The sequence below is a fragment of the Anomaloglossus baeobatrachus genome, chromosome 11 (genome assembly GCF_048569485.1).
Source record: "Anomaloglossus baeobatrachus isolate aAnoBae1 chromosome 11, aAnoBae1.hap1, whole genome shotgun sequence".
NCBI classification, from domain to species: domain Eukaryota; kingdom Metazoa; phylum Chordata; class Amphibia; order Anura; family Aromobatidae; genus Anomaloglossus; species Anomaloglossus baeobatrachus.
This window is the reverse complement of record NC_134363.1, coordinates 182,006,585-182,028,745: the sequence shown is the minus strand read 5'-3', so window position 1 is coordinate 182,028,745 and position 22,161 is coordinate 182,006,585. Positions and strand designations below refer to the sequence as shown.

General features: G+C 53.4%; 1 protein-coding gene across 1 annotated transcript in view; it reads right to left on the bottom strand.

Annotated features, from left to right (window-relative positions):
• CLCN6 (chloride voltage-gated channel 6) overlaps nucleotides 1-22,161 on the bottom strand; it is a 43,388-nt gene that overhangs the window by 18,003 nt on the left and 3,224 nt on the right. Inside the window, exons 2-7 of the mRNA XM_075328566.1 lie at nucleotides 21,659-21,718; nucleotides 14,513-14,578; nucleotides 13,892-13,957; nucleotides 9,403-9,469; nucleotides 9,159-9,265; nucleotides 8,957-9,083 (exon numbers count right to left, since the gene is read on the bottom strand). Coding sequence (XP_075184681.1) covers nucleotides 8,957-9,083; nucleotides 9,159-9,265; nucleotides 9,403-9,469; nucleotides 13,892-13,957; nucleotides 14,513-14,578; nucleotides 21,659-21,718 — 493 coding nt within the window. The remainder of the gene's footprint in view (nucleotides 1-8,956; nucleotides 9,084-9,158; nucleotides 9,266-9,402; nucleotides 9,470-13,891; nucleotides 13,958-14,512; nucleotides 14,579-21,658; nucleotides 21,719-22,161) is intronic.

Sequence of the window (22,161 nt, the reverse complement as noted above, 5' to 3'; positions counted from 1 at the left end):
TCTGCACACTGCATAGTGGCCAGTCTCAGGTACTGCAGCACCAGCATTACACAATGCACATACCCAGGACTCCACAGCTCCGCACACTGCATAGTGGCCAGTCTCAGGTACTGCAGCACTAGCATTACACAGTGCACATACCCAGGACTCCACAGCTCCGCACACTGCATAGTGGCCAGTCTCAGGTACTGCAGCACCAGCATTACACAGTGCACATACCCAGGACTCCACAGCTCCGCACACTGCATAGTGGCCAGTCTCAGGTACTGCAGCACAGCATTACACAGTGCACATACCCAGGACTCCACAGCTCCGCACACTGCATAGTGGCCAGTCTCAGGTACTGCAGCACCAGCATTACACAGCGCACATACCCAGGACTCCACAGCTCCGCACACTGCATAGTGGCCAGTCTCAGGTACTGCAGCACCAGCATTACACAATGCACATACCCAGGACTCCACAGCTCCGCACTCTGCATAGTGGCCAGTCTCAGGTACTGCAGCACCAGCATTACACAGCGCACATACCCAGGACTCCACAGCTCCGCACACTGCATAGTGGCCAGTCTCAGGTACTGCAGCACCAGCATTACACAGTGCACATACCCAGGACTCCACAGCTCCGCACACTGCATAGTGGCCAGTCTCAGGTACTGCAGCACCAGCATTACACAGTGCACATACCCAGGACTCCACAGCTCCGCACTCTGCATAGTGGCCAGTCTCAGGTACTGCAGCACCAGCATTACACAGCGCACATACCCAGGACTCCACAGCTCCGCACTCTGCATAGTGGCCAGTCTCAGGTACTGCAGCACCAGCATTACACAGTGCACATACCCAGGACTCCACAGCTCCGCACACTGCATAGTGGCCAGTCTCAGGTACTGCAGCACCAGCATTACACAGCGCACATACCCAGGACTCCACAGCACCGCACACTGCATAGTGGCCAGTCTCAGGTACTGCAGCACCAGCATTACACAGTGCACATACCCAGGACTCCACAGCTCCGCACACTGCATAGTGGCCAGTCTCAGGTACTGCAGCACCAGCATTACACAGTGCACATACCCAGGACTCCACAGCTCCACACACTGCATAGTGGCCAGTCTCAGGTACTGCAGCACCAGCATTACACAGTGCACATACCCAGGACTCCACAGCTCCGCACACTGCATAGTGGCCAGTCTCAGGTACTGCAGCACCAGCATTACACAGTGCACATACCCAGGACTCCACAGCTCCACACACTGCATAGTGGCCAGTCTCAGGTACTGCAGCATCAGCATTACACAGTGCACATACCCAGGACTCCACAGCTCCGCACACTGCATAGTGGCCAGTCTCAGGTACTGCAGCACCAGCATTACACAGTGCACATACCCAGGACTCCACAGCTCCGCACACTGCATAGTGGCCAGTATCAGGTACTGCAGCATCAGCATTGCACAGTGCACATACCCAGGACTCCACAGCTCCGCACACTGCATAGTGGCCAGTCTCAGGTACTGCAGCACAGCATTACACAGTGCACATACCCAGGACTCCACAGCTCCGCACTCTGCATAGTGGACAGTCTCAGGTACTGCAGCACCAGCATTACACAATGCACATACCCAGGACTCCACAGCTCCACACACTGCATAGTGGCCAGTCTCAGGTACTGCAGCACCAGCATTACACAGTGCACATACCCAGGACTCCACAGCTCCGCACACTGCATAGTGGCCAGTCTCAGGTACTGCAGCATCAGCATTACACAGTGCACATACCCAGGACTCCACAGCTCCGCACTCTGCATAGTGGCCAGTCTCAGGTACTGCAGCACCAGCATTACATAGTGCACATACCCAGGACTCCACAGCTCCGCACACTGCATAGTGGCCAGTCTCAGGTACTGCAGCATCAGCATTACACAGTGCACATACCCAGGACTCCACAGCTCCGCACACTGCATAGTGGCCAGTCTCAGGTACTGCAGCACCAGCATTACACAGTGCACATACCCAGGACTCCACAGCTCCACACACTGCATAGTGGCCAGTCTCAGGTACTGCAGCATCAGCATTACACAGCGCACATACCCAGGACTCCACAGCTCCGCACACTGCATAGTGGCCAGTATCAGGTACTGCAGCATCAGCATTACACAGTGCACATACCCAGGACTCCACAGCTCCACACACTGCATAGTGGCCAGTATCAGGTACTGCAGCATCAGCATTACACAGCGCACATACCCAGGACTCCACAGCTCCGCACACTGCATAGTGGCCAGTCTCAGGTACTGCAGCACCAGCATTACACAGCGCACATACCCAGGACTCCACAGCTCCGCACTCTGCATAGTGGACAGTCTCAGGTACTGCAGCACCAGCATTACACAGCGCACATACCCAGGACTCCACAGCTCCGCACTCTGGATAGTGGCCAGTCTCAGGTACTGCAGCACCAGCATTACACAGCGCACATACCCAGGACTCCACAGCTCCGCACACTGCATAGTGGCCAGTCTCAGGTACTGCAGCATCAGCATTACACAGTGCACATACCCAGGACTCCACAGCTCCGCACACTGCATAGTGGCCAGTCTCAGGTACTGCAGCACCAGCATTACACAGTGCACATACCCAGGACTCCACAGCTCCGCACACTGCATAGTGGCCAGTCTCAGGTACTGCAGCACCAGCATTACACAGTGCACATACCCAGGACTCCACAGCTCCGCACTCTGCATAGTGGCCAGTCTCAGGTACTGCAGCACCAGCATTACACAGTGCACATACCCAGGACTCCACAGCTCCGCACTCTGCATAGTGTCCAGTCTCAGGTACTGCAGCACCAGCATTACACAGTGCACATACCCAGGACTCCACAGCTCCGCACACTGCATAGTGGCCAGTCTCAGGTACTGCAGCACCAGCATTACACAGTGCACATACCCAGGACTCCACAGCTCCGCACACTGCATAGTGGCCAGTCTCAGGTACTGCAGCACCAGCATTACACAGTGCACATACCCAGGACTCCACAGCTCCGCACTCTGCATAGTGGCCAGTCTCAGGTACTGCAGCACCAGCATTACACAGTGCACATACCCAGGACTCCACAGCTCCGCACTCTGCATAGTGTCCAGTCTCAGGTACTGCAGCACCAGCATTACACAGTGCACATACCCAGGACTCCACAGCTCCGCACACTGCATAGTGGCCAGTCTCAGGTACTGCAGCACCAGCATTACACAGTGCACATACCCAGGACTCCACAGCTCCGCACACTGCATAGTGGCCAGTCTCGGGTACTGCAGCACCAGCATTACACAATGCACATACCCAGGACTCCACAGCTCCGCACACTGCATAGTGGCCAGTCTCAGGTACTGCAGCACTAGCATTACACAGTGCACATACCCAGGACTCCACAGCTCCGCACACTGCATAGTGGCCAGTCTCAGGTACTGCAGCACCAGCATTACACAATGCACATACCCAGGACTCCACAGCTCCGCACACTGCATAGTGGCCAGTCTCAGGTACTGCAGCACCAGCATTACACAGTGCACATACCCAGGACTCCACAGCTCCGCACACTGCATAGTGGCCAGTCTCAGGTACTGCAGCACTAGCATTACACAGTGCACATACCCAGGACTCCACAGCTCCGCACACTGCATAGTGGCCAGTCTCAGGTACTGCAGCACCAGCATTACACAGTGCACATACCCAGGACTCCACAGCTCCGCACACTGCATAGTGGACAGTCTCAGGTACTGCAGCACCAGCATTACACAGTGCACATACCCAGGACTCCACAGCTCCGCACTCTGCATAGTGGCCAGTCTCAGGTACTGCAGCACCAGCATTACACAGTGCACATACCCAGGACTCCACAGCTCCGCACTCTGCATAGTGGCCAGTCTCAGGTACTGCAGCACCAGCATTACACAGTGCACATACCCAGGACTCCACAGCTCCGCACACTGCATAGTGGCCAGTCTCAGGTACTGCAGCACCAGCATTACACAGTGCACATACCCAGGACTCCACAGCTCCGCACACTGCATAGTGGCCAGTCTCAGGTACTGCAGCACCAGCATTACACAGTGCACATACCCAGGACTCCACAGCTCCGCACTCTGCATAGTGGCCAGTCTCAGGTACCGCAGCACTAGCATTACACAGTGCACATACCCAGGACTCCACAGCTCCACACACTGCATAGTGGCCAGTCTCAGGTACTGCAGCACCAGCATTACACAATGCACATACTCAGGACTCCACAGCTCCGCACTCTGCATAGTGGCCAGTCTCAGGTACTGCAGCACCAGCATTACACAATGCACATACCCAGGACTCCACAGCTCCGCACACTGCATAGTGGCCAGTCTCAGGTACTGCAGCACCAGCATTACACAGTGCACATACCCAGGACTCCACAGCTCCGCACTCTGCATAGTGTCCAGTCTCAGGTACTGCAGCACCAGCATTACACAGCGCACATACCCAGGACTCCACAGCTCCGCACTCTGCATAGTGGCCAGTCTCAGGTACTGCAGCACCAGCATTACACAGCGCACATACCCAGGACTCCACAGCTCCGCACTCTGCATAGTGTCCAGTCTCAGGTACTGCAGCACCAGCATTACACAATGCACATACCCAGGACTCCACAGCTCCGCACACTGCATAGTGGCCAGTCTCAGGTACTGCAGCACCAGCATTACACAATGCACATACCCAGGACTCCACAGCTCCGCACACTGCATAGTGGCCAGTCTCAGGTACTGCAGCACCAGCATTACACAGTGCACATACCCAGGACTCCACAGCTCCGCACACTGCATAGTGGCCAGTCTCAGGTACTGCAGCACCAGCATTACACAATGCACATACCCAGGACTCCACAGCTCCACACACTGCATAGTGGCCAGTATCAGGTACTGCAGCATCAGCATTACACAGCGCACATACCCAGGACTCCACAGCTCCGCACTCTGCATAGTGGCCAGTCTCAGGTACTGCAGCACCAGCATTACACAGTGCACATACCCAGGACTCCACAGCTCCGCACTCTGCATAGTGGCCAGTCTCAGGTACTGCAGCACCAGCATTACACAGTGCACATACCCAGGACTCCACAGCTCCGCACTCTGCATAGTGGCCAGTCTCAGGTACTGCAGCACCAGCATTACACAGTGCACATACCCAGGACTCCACAGCTCCGCACACTGCATAGTGGCCAGTCTCAGGTACTGCAGCACCAGCATTACACAGTGCACATACCCAGGACTCCACAGCTCCGCACACTGCATAGTGGCCAGTCTCAGGTACTGCAGCACCAGCATTACACAGTGCACATACCCAGGACTCCACAGCTCCGCACACTGCATAGTGGCCAGTCTCAGGTACTGCAGCACCAGCATTACACAATGCACATACCCAGGACTCCAGAGCTCCGCACACTGCATAGTGGCCAGTCTCAGGTACTGCAGCACCAGCATTACACAATGCACATACCCAGGACTCCACAGCTCCGCACTCTGCATAGTGGCCAGTCTCAGGTACTGCAGCACCAGCATTACACAGTGCACATACCCAGGACTCCACAGCTCCGCACACTGCATAGTGGCCAGTCTCAGGTACTGCAGCACAGCATTACACAGCGCACATACCCAGGACTCCACAGCTCCGCACACTGCATAGTGGCCAGTCTCGGGTACTGCAGCACCAGCATTACACAATGCACATACCCAGGACTCCACAGCTCCGCACACTGCATAGTGGCCAGTCTCAGGTACTGCAGCACCAGCATTACACAGTGCACATACCCAGGACTCCACAGCTCCGCACACTGCATAGTGGACAGTCTCAGGTACTGCAGCACCAGCATTACACAGTGCACATACCCAGGACTCCACAGCTCCGCACTCTGCATAGTGGCCAGTCTCAGGTACTGCAGCACCAGCATTACACAGTGCACATACCCAGGACTCCACAGCTCCGCACTCTGCATAGTGGCCAGTCTCAGGTACTGCAGCACCAGCATTACACAGTGCACATACCCAGGACTCCACAGCTCCGCACACTGCATAGTGGCCAGTCTCAGGTACCGCAGCACTAGCATTACACAGTGCACATACCCAGGACTCCACAGCTCCACACACTGCATAGTGGCCAGTCTCAGGTACTGCAGCACCAGCATTACACAATGCACATACTCAGGACTCCACAGCTCCGCACTCTGCATAGTGGCCAGTCTCAGGTACTGCAGCACCAGCATTACACAGCACACATACCCAGGACTCCACAGCTCCGCACACTGCATAGTGGCCAGTCTCAGGTACTGCAGCACCAGCATTACACAATGCACATACCCAGGACTCCACAGCTCCGCACACTGCATAGTGGCCAGTCTCAGGTACTGCAGCACCAGCATTACACAGTGCACATACCCAGGACTCCACAGCTCCGCACTCTGCATAGTGGACAGTCTCAGGTACTGCAGCACCAGCATTACACAGTGCACATACCCAGGACTCCACAGCTCCGCACTCTGGATAGTGGCCAGTCTCAGGTACTGCAGCACCAGCATTACACAGCGCACATACCCAGGACTCCACAGCTCCGCACTCTGCATAGTGGCCAGTCTCAGGTACTGCAGCACCAGCATTACACAGCGCACATACCCAGGACTCCACAGCTCCGCACTCTGCATAGTGTCCAGTCTCAGGTACTGCAGCACCAGCATTACACAATGCACATACCCAGGACTCCACAGCTCCGCACACTGCATAGTGGCCAGTCTCAGGTACTGCAGCACCAGCATTACACAGTGCACATACCCAGGACTCCACAGCTCCGCACACTGCATAGTGGCCAGTCTCAGGTACTGCAGCACCAGCATTACACAGTGCACATACCCAGGACTCCACAGCTCCGCACACTGCATAGTGGCCAGTCTCAGGTACTGCAGCACCAGCATTACACAGTGCACATACCCAGGACTCCACAGCTCCGCACACTGCATAGTGGCCAGTCTCAGGTACTGCAGCACCAGCATTACACAGTGCACATACCCAGGACTCCACAGCTCCGCACACTGCATAGTGGCCAGTCTCAGGTACTGCAGCACCAGCATTACACAGTGCACATACCCAGGACTCCACAGCTCCGCACACTGCATAGTGGCCAGTCTCAGGTACTGCAGCACCAGCATTACACAGTGCACATACCCAGGACTCCACAGCTCCGCACACTGCATAGTGGCCAGTCTCGGGTACTGCAGCACCAGCATTACACAATGCACATACCCAGGACTCCACAGCTCCGCACACTGCATAGTGGCCAGTCTCAGGTACTGCAGCACCAGCATTACACAGTGCACATACCCAGGACTCCACAGCTCCGCACACTGCATAGTGGCCAGTCTCAGGTACTGCAGCACCAGCATTACACAGCGCACATACCCAGGACTCCACAGCTCCACACACTGCATAGTGGCCAGTCTCGGGTACTGCAGCACCAGCATTACACAATGCACATACCCAGGACTCCACAGCTCCGCACACTGCATAGTGGCCAGTCTCAGGTACTGCAGCACCAGCATTACACAACGCACATACCCAGGACTCCACAGCTCCGCACACTGCATAGTGGCCAGTCTCAGGTACTGCAGCACCAGCATTACACAGTGCACATACCCAGGACTCCACAGCTCCGCACACTGCATAGTGGCCAGTCTCAGGTACTGCAGCACCAGCATTACACAGTGCACATACCCAGGACTCCACAGCTCCGCACTCTGCATAGTGGCCAGTCTCAGGTACTGCAGCACCAGCATTACACAATGCACATACCCAGGACTCCACAGCTCCGCACACTGCATAGTGGCCAGTCTCAGGTACTGCAGCACCAGCATTACACAGTGCACATACCCAGGACTCCACAGCTCCGCACACTGCATAGTGGCCAGTCTCAGGTACTGCAGCACCAGCATTACACAGTGCACATACCCAGGACTCCACAGCTCCGCACACTGCATAGTGGCCAGTCTCAGGTACTGCAGCACCAGCATTACACAGTGCACATACCCAGGACTCCACAGCTCCGCACACTGCATAGTGGCCAGTCTCAGGTACTGCAGCACCAGCATTACACAGTGCACATACCCAGGACTCCACAGCTCCACACACTGCATAGTGGCCAGTCTCAGGTACTGCAGCACCAGCATTACACAGTGCACATACCCAGGACTCCACAGCTCCGCACACTGCATAGTGGCCAGTCTCAGGTACTGCAGCACAGCATTACACAGCGCACATACCCAGGACTCCACAGCTCCGCACACTGCATAGTGGCCAGTCTCAGGTACTGCAGCACAGCATTACACAGCGCACATACCCAGGACTCCACAGCTCCGCACTCTGCATAGTGGCCAGTCTCGGGTACTGCAGCACCAGCATTACACAATGCACATACCCAGGACTCCACAGCTCCGCACACTGCATAGTGGCCAGTCTCAGGTACTGCAGCACTAGCATTACACAGTGCACATACCCAGGACTCCACAGCTCCGCACACTGCATAGTGGCCAGTCTCAGGTACTGCAGCACCAGCATTACACAGTGCACATACCCAGGACTACACAGCTCCGCACACTGCATAGTGGCCAGTCTCAGGTACTGCAGCTCAACTCCTATTGAAGTGAACGATGCTGGAGCTGCAGGACCGGGAGGAGGGATCACTGGGTATGAGATTCCTCTGATCTTAACCTGATGACCCATCTGAAGGATAGAGGAATAATAGAGAAGATGCTGGACAATACACATTCAATGAGGAACGAAGTAATATTCTGGCTTAATGGTTTGGTAAATCTGACCCCGATATGTACCCGGCTTTTGATACAGACGACTGGCACTGAGTATCAGAATTTGTGCCCTGTGCTATCCTCACCTCCGGAGACACTGAACAGGACCCCCAGAGCTTTGCAGACGAGTGTCTTGAGCCGGACGACTCCTGGGACCTTCACCCCGTTCAGGTAACATTTGATCTCAGGAATTCCAGACCCGGCGGCCACGGGCTGCAAAATATAATGACTTGGTTAGGAGCCTGCGCCCCTCCGTGCCCCGATACTTCACGGCTTATGAGAAATTACCTGGATGAGGACGAATAACGTCGCAATGAAGGCAAAAGTCAAGTTAAATCCAAGAAGCTCCAGCAGCGAGAGGGCGAGACATCCCCGGTCCGTGCACTCCTCCACAGCTGGCATCAGGTCAAGGAAGCTTCTAAGAAGCGCCATGAATGGCTGCACGGGATGACACTGACCCCTGAACACCACAGGGGGTACACACATAACGGTGCCCAATACAGCGCCAACCCTGCACCCCGGGGAAGGATACAGCCTTGTACCACTCTGAACTTAAACCGAGAAAAGAGGCGAACAAAGTAATCCACGAACAGCCCAACCTGCGGAAGAGAAAGACGTCACGAAGGCAAACACAACAAACCCGGACAATATTATTATAGCGCCATCTATGCCATGGCGTTGTACAAGTGAAAAGGGTATACACAGTGTACAGGAGGAGAGAGGACCCTGCCCGCGAGGGCTCACAGTCTACAGGAGGCGAGAGGACCCTGCCCGCGAGGGCTCAGTCTACAGGAGGAGAGAGGTCCCTGCCCGCGAGGGCTCACAGTCTACAGGAGGAGAGAGGACCCTGCCCACAAGGGCTCACAGTCTACAGGAGGCGAGAGGACCCTGCCCGCGAGGGCTCACAGTCTACAGGAGGCGAGAGGACCCTGCCCGCGAGGGCTCACAGTCTACAGGAGGCGAGAGGACCCTGCCCGCGAGGGCTCACAGTCTACAGGAGGAGAGAGGACCCTGCACACGAGGGCTCACAGTCTACAGGAGAAGAGAGGACCCTGCCCGCGAGGGCTCATGTCGCGGGCGGAGGAGGGGACGCCGCGCTCTCCCACTGCTCGGGTCCGGCTGCCGCTGCGGCTGCGGCCTGCTGCTGCTCGGTGGCTCGAGCGATGGGCCGGATCCCGGGGACTCTAGCGGCGCTCCTCGCCCGTGAGTGAAAGGGGTTTGGTTGTGGGGATTGTTTATTGTCCGTGACGCCACCCACGGTTGTGGCGATTGTGTGGACACCACCGCTGCTCTGGCTGGGGATCCCGGGAGTGGTGGTATGGAGCAGCCAGTTGTTGAATTGCCCCTCCGTGGGTAGGGGATTGGTGGTCCCGGGGCCCAGTGATGGGGTTGGGATGGTGGACAGGCGGGTTATGGGGCCTGTGGAGGTGCAGGGGCAGCGCTGTGCCGCACGGCACGGAGGTACTCACTCAGCCAGTAAACACGACACAGTTCTCGGTAAACAAACGGCTGGTTGGACGGGTCCCTCGGACGGTTACGGTGCTGATGTTCCCTGCAGTTGACGGTGACGGTCTCTTCCCTGCACCTATGTGTAGTCTGTTGGTAGCGATGGATTCCCACCGGTAACCCGCTCCCCGACCTGGATATGGGCCGGAGGAGCCCCACTCTTGCCCGCAGGCGCTGGCCCTGGGAAACTGGTGCCTTGGCGGTGGCGGTGTCTCCCCTTAACGGTCGGACTGTTGCCTTCAAACGGGACTTGGTTGTTGGGAGACAGTCGTCCCCTTCACTGATGGATTTGGCAAATTATGGCGACTCCTAGCCTTGCCGGGATCCGAAAGGCCCCTGCCCTGGTGCTGACTGTTCTTTGTATACCGCTCCGGTACCGCCGGGTCACCACCCGTCCACGGTCCTTTCGGCAACCTCCGAGCAGCCTCTCCTGCAGACGGTCACCGCCGTCTGCCAACCTTGCTGTCTCAGTCCGGGGCACACACCTGGACCAACTTCAGGCTTCTTGCTGTCACTTTCTTCACTTTCTACTTCCACTCTGTCACTTGCTCCTCTACCACTTCACCAGCTTCACTCTAACTTCCTTTCACTTTCACTGCCCTAGCTGGACTGCCTGGTTTTCCCGCCTCCAGGGCTGTGAACTCCTCGGTGGGCGGAGCCAACCGCCTGGCCCACCCCCTGGTGTGGACACCAGCCCCTGGAGGAAGGCAACAAGGATTTTTGTTTTGACTTCGGTGTACCTGCAGGGAATGTGGGGTGCATGTTGTGTTGTGACCTGTGACCCCCTGGCTTGCCCAGGGCGTCACGTTCACAGTCTACAGGAGGAGAGAGGAACCTGCCCGCGAGGGCTCACATTCTACAGGAGGAGGAGGACCCTGCCCGCGAGGGCTCACAGTCTACAGGAGGAGAGAAGACCCTGCCCGCGAGGGCTCACAGTCTACAGGAGGAGGGAGGACCCTGCCCGCGAGGACTCACATTCTACAGGAGGAGAGAGGACCCTGCCCGCGAGGGCTCACAGTCTACAGGAGAGAGGACCCTGCCCGCGAGGGCTCACAGTCTACAGGAGGAGAGAGGACCCTGCCCGCGAAGGCTTACAGTCTACAGGAGGAGAGACGATCCTGCCCGCGAGGGCTCACAGTCTACAGGAGGAGAGAGGACCCTGCCTGCGAGGACTCACATTCTACAGGAGGAGAGAGGACCCTGCCCGCGAGGACTCACATGCTACAGAAGGAAAGAGGACCCTGCCCGCGAGGGCTCACAGTCTACAGGAGGAGAGAAGACCCTGCCCGCGATGGCTCACAGTCTACAGGAGGAGAGAAGACCCTGCCCGCGAGGGCTCACAGTCTACAGGAGGAGAGACGACCCTGCCCGCGAGGGCTCACAGTCTACAGGAGGAGAGAGGACCCTGCCTGCGAGGGCTCACAGTCTACAGGAGGAGAGAGGACCCTGCCTGCGAGGGCTCACAGTCTACAGGAGGAGAGAGGACCCTGCCTGCGAGGGCTCACAGTCTACAGGGAAGGGGAGAGGATATAGTAGGTGAGAACAGAGCTGGTCATGCAGTGGTGTAGTGGGGGGAGGGGGGTGGGAGAGGATATAGTAGGGGAGGGCACAGCTGATTGCACAGTGGTGTAGTGGACTGAGGCTTGTTGTAGGCTTGGAGGAAGAGGAGGGTCTTTAGGTTTCTTCTGAAGCTTTCCACAGTAGTCGAGAGTCTGATCTGTTGTAGAGAGTCCCCGAGTGTGGAGGAGGCACGGGAGAAGTCCCCGAGTATGGAGGAGGCACGGGAGAAGTCCCCGAGTATGGAGGAGGCACGGGAGAAGTCCCCGAGTATGGAGGAGGCACGGGAGAAGTCCCCGAGTATGGAGGAGGCACGGGAGAAGTCCCCGAGTATGGAGGAGGCACGGGAGAAGTCCCCGAGTATGGAGGAGGCACGGGAGAAGTCCCCGAGTATGGAGGAGGCACGGGAGAAGTCCCCGAGTATGCAGGAGGCACGGGAGAAGTCCCCGAGTATGCAGGAGGCACGGGAGAAGCCCCCGAGTATGGAGGAGGCACGGGAGAAGCCCCCGAGTATGGAGGAGGCACGGGAGAAGCCCCCGAGTATGGAGGAGGCACGGGAGAAGCCCCCGAGTATGGAGGAGGCACGGGAGAAGCCCCCGAGTATGGAGGAGGCACGGGAGAAGCCCCCGAGTATGGAGGAAGCACGGGAGAAGCCCCCGAGTATGGAGGAGGCACGGGAGAAGCCCCCGAGTATGGAGGAGGCACGGGAGAAGCCCCCGAGTATGGAGGAGGCACGGGAGAAGCCCCCGAGTATGGAGGAGGCACGGGAGAAGTCCCCGAGTATGGAGGAGGCACGGGAGAAGCCCCCGAGTATGGAGGAGGCACGGGAGAAGCCCCCGAGTATGGAGGAGGCACGGGAGAAGCCCCCGAGTATGGAGGAGGCACGGGAGAAGTCCCCGAGAATGGAGGAGGCACGGGACAAGTCCCCGAGAATGGAGGAGGCATGGGAGAAGTCCCCGAGAATGGAGGAGGCCAGAGAGCAGGAGGTTGCAGTAGTCGAGGCGGGAGATGATGAGGGCATGTACTAGTGTTTTTGCAGATTCTTGGTTAAGGAAGGCACTGATCCGGGAGATATTTTTTGAGTTGTAGTCTGCATGAGGTGAAGAGGGCTTGGATGTGTGGCTTGAAGGAGAGAGCAGAGTTGAGGGTTACCCTGAGGCAGCGAGCATGCGGGGCTGGGGAGAGTGAGCAGCCATCAACTATGATGGAAAGGCTTGTTGGAGGGGTGGAGTGAAGAGGAGGAAAGACAATGCACTCTGTTTTGTCCATGTTAAGCTTTAGGAATTGCGCAGAGAAGGATGAAATAGACAGACATTGTGGGATTCTGGTTAGTAGAGAGGTGATGTCAGGTCCAGAGAGGTAGATCTGTGTGTCATCAGCATAGAGATGATACTGGAAGCCGTGGGACTCTATGAGCTGTCCCAGGCCAAAGGTGTGGATGGAGAACAGCAGGGGTCCAAGAACTGAGCCTTGGGGGACCCCGACAGATAGGGGGCGAGAAGAGGAGGTGGTGTCAGAGGGGGGAGACGCTGAGAGATCAGTCTGTTAAGTATGAGGAGATCCAAGATAGCGCCAAGTCTGTGATGCCCAGAGATCAGAGGATCTGTAATAAGAGGGAATGGTCTACTGTGTACTTATTAAAGAGGTCTTCTCACCAAAACCAGCATGGACCAGCGGCTGTACCCCTCACTGTCAGACGGACAACACCAAACCCACGTATCCCATGGAGATGCTCGTCCCCCTGGCTGCGCTCTAGCTCCGCTTTGCTGCATCCTCTATTGAAGTCTATGGGAGTCTGAAATCTTTCCTCATCCGTTTAGCAGAGGTTCCGGTTGCTGCCATCTTTCTTTATCTCTGCGTGTGCGGTGGAAAGCGCCGGCTCGGCTCACACCCATGGGGAAGTCAGTGCAAATAGTAAAGACCCAAACCATTAAAAAGCAAGAAACAATGGTCATTACCAGTCCTGTGCACACGCCGATGGCAAACACCATGATCCACCGCAGCGCCTCGTACCTCCGGGACTTCTGCAGAAGAAGAATGGATGACATAAAGCGGAATCATGGGATAACCTCAATGCTTTAGAGATCACTGCTTGCAGTTAGTGAATAGAATCAGCCCCAATTATATGCAATGGTAGAAATCCCCTGCGGACCGTGTCCTGCCCATTGAGCTGAGGGTGTGTTGCAATGTGCCAGTGCGATGATCTCTTGTAACAATCTGCATAAGGGTTTATTTTCGCCTCTCATGAAATTAATTCTTGCAAAAATTCTAAAAAAATATAAAAGGCATGCGTCTCCCAAAAACAATTAATCCTGAGAATGGGGCTCTGGTGCCCTCAGTTTGGATGGGGTACGGTCAGACATGTGCACCACTAATGTACTCTTGTACTCTGCAGTGTCCGTGCAGGGGTGCACAACTCCCCCCATAAAATGGAGAATTCCTGAGACCCCCCTCTCAGGACTGGTCGGACCCCAGTGATCAGACGCTTACGACCTAACCTAAGTGCCACTGATCTCCTCCACCTGTGCTCATCCTCACAACCCTGGATGGACGGCACGGATTACACACAGGCGCCTTACCTTGTGCGTGATGGATTCCAACACTTCCAGGTAGGGGTCATTGATGCAGCGGTCATAGTCCAGACTCTGCAGCACAGAGGGAATAAGGAAGATTCATGGATATAATACAGAAATAAGATGACATGAGAGCAACAAGGAAAAGGAGCCCTGAGGACCCTCGGGAAAAGGTAATGGCGGTGCAGTCTTTGCAGATCAATCATTAAACAATAGAGGGGCTTTAAAATAAAATGGATAACAAGTTTCTGCTGATGTGCAGCCTATATTACTGGGAGAGACACACAGAGCTCACATCCAGCCTATATTACTGGGAGAAACACACAGAGCTCACATCCAGCCTATATTACTGGGAGAGACACACAGACCTCACATCCAGCCTATATTACTGAGAGAGACACACAGAGCTCACATCCAGCCTATATTACTGGGAGAAACACAAACATAGCTCACATCCAGCCTATATTACTGGGAGAGACACACAGACCTCACATCCAGCCTATATTACTGGGGGAGACACACAGAACTCACATCCAGCCTATATTACTGGGAGAGACACACAGAACTCACATCCAGCCTATATTACTGGGAGAGACACACAGACCTCACATCCAGCCTATATTACTGGGAGAGACACACAGAGCTCACATCCAGCCTATATTACTGGGAGAGACACACAGAGCTCACATCCAGCCTATATTACTGGGAGAGACACACAGAGCTCACATCCAGCCTATATTACTGGGAGAGACACACAGAGCTCACATCCAGCCTATATTACTGGGGGAGACACACAGAGCTCACATCCAGCCTATATTACTGGGAGAGACACACAGAGCTCACATCCAGCCTATATTACTGGGAGAGACACACAGAGCTCACATCCAGCCTATATTACTGAGAGAGACAAACAGAGCTCACATCCAGCCTATATTACTGGGAGAAACACACAGACCTCACATCCAGCCTATATTACTGGGAGAAACACACAGAGCTCACATCCAGCCTATATTACTGGGAGAAACACACAGAGCTCACATCCAGCCTATATTACTGGGGGAGACACACAGAACTCACATCCAGCCTATATTACTGGGAGAGACACACAGAGCTCACATCCAGCCTATATTACTGGGAGAGACACACAGACCTCACATCCAGCCTATATTACTGGGAGAGACACACAGACCTCACATCCAGCCTATATTACTGGGAGAGACACACAGAGCTCACATCCAGCCTATATTACTGGGGGAGACACACAGACCTCACATCCAGCCTATATTACTGGGAGAGACACACAGAGCTCACATCCAGCCTATATTACTGGGAGAGACACACAGAGCTCACATCCAGCCTATATTACTGGGAGAGACACACAGAGCTCACATCCAGCCTATATTACTGGGGGAGACACACAGAGCTCACATCCAGCCTATATTACTGGGAGAGACACACAGAGCTCACATCCAGCCTATATTACTGGGGGAGACACACAGAACTCACATCCAGCCTATATTACTGGGAGAGACACACAGAGCTCACATCCAGCCTATATTACTGGGAGAGACACACAGAGCTCACATCCAGCCTATATTACTGGGGGAGACACACAGATCTCACATCCAGCCTATATTACTGGGAGAGACACACAGAGCTCACATCCAGCCTATATTACTGGGAGAGACACACAGAGCTCACATCCAGCCTATATTACTGGGAGAGACACACAGAGCTCACATCCAGCCTATATTACTGGGAGAAACACACAGAGCTCACATCCAGCCTATATTACTGGGAGAAACACACAGAGCTCACATCCAGCCTATATTACTGGGGGAGACACACAGAACTCACATCCAGCCTATATTACTGGGAGAGACACACAGAGCTCACATCCAGCCTATATTACTGGGAGAGACACACAGACCTCACATCCAGCCTATATTACTGGGAGAGACACACAGACCTCACATCCAGCCTATATTACTGGGAGAGACACACAGAGCTCACATCCAGCCTATATTACTGGGGGAGACACACAGACCTCACATCCAGCCTATATTACTGGGAGAGACACACAGAGCTCACATCCAGCCTATATTACTGGGAGAGACACACAGAGCTCACATCCAGCCTATATTACTGGGAGAGACACACAGAGCTCACATCCAGCCTATATTACTGGGGGAGACACACAGAGCTCACATCCAGCCTATATTACTGGGAGAGACACACAGAGCTCACATCCAGCCTATATTACTGGGGGAGACACACAGAGCTCACATCCAGCCTATATTACTGGGAGAGACACACAGAGCTCACATCCAGCCTATATTGCTGGGAGAGACACACAGAGCTCACATCCAGCCTATATTACTGGGAGATACACACAGAGCTCACATCCAGCCTATATTACTGGGAGAGACACACAGACCTCACATCCAGCCTATATTACTGGGAGAGACACACAGATCTCACATCCAGCCTATATTACTGGGAGATACACACAGACCTCACATCCAGCCTATATTACTGGGAGAGACACACAGAGCTCACATCCAGCCTATATTACTGGGAGAGACACACAGAGCTCACATCCAGCCTATATTACTGGGAGAGACACAGAGCTCACATCCAGCCTATATTACTGGGGGAGACACACAGAACTCACATCCAGCCTATATTACTGGGGGAGACACACAGAGCTCACATCCAGCCTATATTACTGGAGACACACAGAGCTCACATCCAGCCTATATTACTGGGAGAGACACACAGAGCTCACATCCAGCCTATATTACTAGGGGAGACACACAGAACTCACATCCAGTCTATATTACTGGGAGAGACACACAGAGCTCACATCCAGCCTATATTACTGGGGGAGACACACATAGCTCACATCCAGCCTATATTACTGGGGGAGACACACAGACCTCACATCTAGCCTATATTACTGGAGGCACACACAGCTTACATCCAGCCTATATTACTGGAGAGATACACAGAGCTCACATCCAGCCTATATTACTGGGAGAGACACACAGAGCTCACATCCAGCCTATATTACTGGGGGAGACACACAGAGCTCACATCCAGCCTATATTACTGGGAGAGACACACAGACCTCACATCCAGCCTATATTACTGGGAGAGACACACAGATCTCACATCCAGCCTATATTACTGGGAGATACACACAGACCTCACATCCAGCCTATATTACTGGGGGAGACACACAGAGCTCACATCCAGCCTATATTACTGGGAGAGACACACAGACCTCACATCCAGCCTATATTACTGGGAGAGACACACAGATCTCACATCCAGCCTATATTACTGGGAGATACACACAGACCTCACATCCAGCCTATATTACTGGGAGAGACACACAGAGCTCACATCCAGCCTATATTACTGGGAGAGACACACAGAGCTCACATCCAGCCTATATTACTGGGAGAGATACACAGAGATCACATCCAGCCTATATTACTGGGGGAGACACACAGAACTCACATCCAGCCTATATTACTGGGGGAGACACACAGAGCTCACATCCAGCCTATATTACTGGAGACACACAGAGCTCACATCCAGCCTATATTACTGGGGGAGACACACAGAGCTCACATCCAGCCTATATTACTGGAGACACACAGAGCTCACATCCAGCCTATATTACTGGGAGAGACACACAGAGCTCACATCCAGCCTATATTACTAGGGGAGACACACAGAACTCACATCCAGTCTATATTACTGGGAGAGACACACAGAGCTCACATCCAGCCTATATTACTGGAGACACACATAGCTCACATCCAGCCTATATTACTGGGGGAGACACACAGACCTCACATCTAGCCTATATTACTGGAGGCACACACAGAGCTTACATCCAGCCTATATTACTGGGAGAGACACACAGAGCTCACATCCAGCCTATATTACTGGGAGAGACACACAGAGCTCACATCCAGCCTATATTACTGGGAGAGACACACAGAGCTCACATCCAGCCTATATTACTGGGAGAGACACACAGAGCTCACATCCAGCCTATATTACTGGGAGAGACACACAGACCTCACATCCAGCCTATATTACTGGGAGAGACACACAGACCTCACATCCAGCCTATATTACTGGGAGACACACAGAGCTCACATCCAGTCTATATTACTGGGAGGGACACACAGAGCTCACATCCAGCCTATATTACTGGGAGAGACACACAGAGCTCACATCCAGCCTATATTACTGGGAGAGACACACAGAGCTCACATCCAGCCTATATTACTGGGAGAGACACACAGAGCTCACATCCAGCCTATATTACTGGGAGAGACACACAGACCTCACATCCACCCTATATTACTGGGAGAGACACACAGAGCTCACATCCAGCCTATATTACTGGGAGAGACACACAGAGCTCACATCCAGCCTATATTACTGGGAGAGACACACAGGGCTCACATCCAGTCTATATTACTGGGAGAGACACACAGACCTCACATCCACCCTATATTACTGGGAGAGACACACAGACCTCACATCCATCCTATATTACTGGGAGAGACACACAGAGCTCACATCCAGCCTATATTACTGAGAGAGACACACAGAGCTCACATCCAACCTATATTACTGAGAGAGACACACAGAGCTCACATCCAGCCTATATTACTGAGAGAGACACACAGAGCTCACATCCATCCTATATTACTGGGAGAGACACACAGAGCTCATATCCAGCCTATATTACTGGGGGAGAGACACAGAGCTCACATCCAGCCTATATTACTGGGGGAGACACACAGAACTCACATCCAGCCTATATTACTGGGGGAGACACACAGAACTCACATCCAGCCTATATTACTGGGGGAGACACACAGAGCTCACATCCAGCCTATATTACTGGGAGAGACACACAGAGCTCACATCCAGCCTATATTACTGGGAGAGACACACAGAGCTCACATCCAGCCTATATTACTGGGAGAGACACATAGAGCTCACATCCAGCCTATATTACTGGGAGAGACACACAGAACTCACATCCAGTCTATATTACTGGGGGAGACACAGAGCTCACATCCAGCCTATATTACTGGGAGACACACAGAACTCACATCCAGCCTATATTACTGGGGGAGACACACACAGGGCTCACATCCAGCCTATATTACTGGAAGAGACACACAGAGCTCACATCCAGCCTATATTACTGGGAGAGGCACACAGACCTCACATCCAGCCTATATTACTGGGGGATATATATATATATATCTGCTATTCCATGTATTCCCCTTACATAGTCACTGGTGTGCATACCTTATCTCCCCATAGTGATGTTTTTTTAGGTTTTTTGCACCCAGTTCAGACATAGAATGGTGTTCCAAACGTTATTCGTTATTGTTAGTAGTTTTTCGTTTGTGAACCCTCCCCACCACACCTATTGCTAATCCATATAATACGCATAAATAGCCTGGGTCTCCGCTTCCCATACACGGTAAGTTTTTTAACTGCATGAGAGGACACACACAAGCTAGGGACCCCAACGTAGAGAAATACTTTGGCGTAGTGTTGGGGCTCTATTGCATTGATCAATTCAGTAGCTAAATTTCTCTTTATTCCTATGTTCATGGCAGTAATGCAGGTTCCATTTTTCACATTTTCACTTTACATATAGCTATTGGATTTTTCAAGTCAGTATTCACACAGCAGTTTCTGCTATTCCATGTATTCCCCTTACATAGTCACTGGTGTGCATACCTTATCTCCCCATAGTGATGTTTTTTTAGGTTTTTTGCACCCAGTTCAGACTTAGAATGGTGTTCCAAACGTTATTCCTTATTATTTATATTACTGGGGGAGACACACAGAACTCACATCCAGCCTATATTACTGGGAGAGTCACACAGAGCTCACATCCAGCCTATATTACTGGGAGAGTCACACAGAGCTCACATCCAGCCTATATTACTGGGAGAGTCACACAGGGCTCACATCCAGCCTATATTACTGGGAGAGTCACACAGAGCTCACATCCAGCCTATATTACTGGGAGAGACACACAGAGCTCACATCCATCCTATATTACTGGGAGAGACACACAGAGCTCACATCCATCCTATATTACTGGGAGAGACACACAGAACTCACATCCAGCCTATATTACTGGGAGAGACACACAGAGCTCACATCCAGCCTATATTACTGGGAGAGACACACAGAGCTCACATCCAGCCTATATTACTGGGAGAGACACACAGAGCTCACATCCAGCCTATATTACTGGGAGAGACACACAGAGCTCACATCCAGCCTATATTACTGGGAGAGACACACAGAGCTCACATCCAGCCTATATTACTGGGAGAGACACAGAGCTCACATCCAGCCTATATTACTGGGAGAGACACAGAGCTCACATCCAGCCTATATTACTGGGAGAGACACAGAGCTCACATCCAGCCTATATTACTGGGAGAGACACAGAGCTCACATCCAGCCTATATTACTGGGAGAGACACACAGAGCTCACATCCAGCCTATATTACTGGGAGATACACACAGAGCTCACATCCAGCCTATATTACTGGGAGAGACACACAGACCTCACATCCAGCCTATATTACTGGGAGAGACACACAGAGCTCACATCCAGCCTATATTACTGGGAAAGACACACATACCTCACATCCAGCCTATATTACTGGGAGAGACACAGAGCTCACATCCAGCCTATATTACTGGGAGAGACACACAGAACTCACATCCAGCCTATATTACTGGGAGAGACACAGACCTCACATCCAGCCTATATTACTGGGAGAGACACAGAGCTCACATCTAGCCTATATTACTGGGAGAGACACAGACCTCACATACAGCCTATATTACTGGGAGAGACACACAGAGCTCACATCCAGCCTATATTACTGGGAGAGACACACAGACCTCACATCCAGCCTATATTACTGGGAGAGACACACAGGGCTCACATCCAGCCTATATTACTGGGAAAGATACTTGTGACAAAGCTATATCTCTTCCCACAGTCATAGTGCCCCCTCTCAGTTGCACACCAGTAATGGCACTCGCATGCGTCTACAATTAATGTGACGTCCTTACTTCATAGTCTTTACGGGGTAAAATCTCCTCGTCTTCTTCGCGAGTCTCCCCTAAAATTGTCTGGAAAAAAATAAAAAATGAAAATGTTAGTATTAGTAACATCATCAGGAAAGGCTCCAAAAATAGTTTATTAGCATCCAAAAACCCATCTTCTGTATGTGTGCACGGTATAGGACTTGTCAGAGCAGCAGTTTGTGCTTCAGAGCTGTCCTCCTACTGCAGACAGGAGAATACTACCAGAGGAAGCCATTTTGGAGGCTGTGGAGATTTGGCATTGGTCACCTGGTCATACGATACGATAGGATATAGGATGTGACCGGGACGGTGGTGGGGGGCGAGTTATGGCATGTGACCGGGGCAGTGGTGGGGGGTCAGTTATGGGATGTGACCGGGGCGGTGGTGGGGGCCAGTTATGGGATGTGACCGGGGCAGTGGTGGGGGGTGAGTTATGGGATGTGACCGGGGCGGTGGTGGAGGGTCAGTTATGGGATGTGACCGGGGCG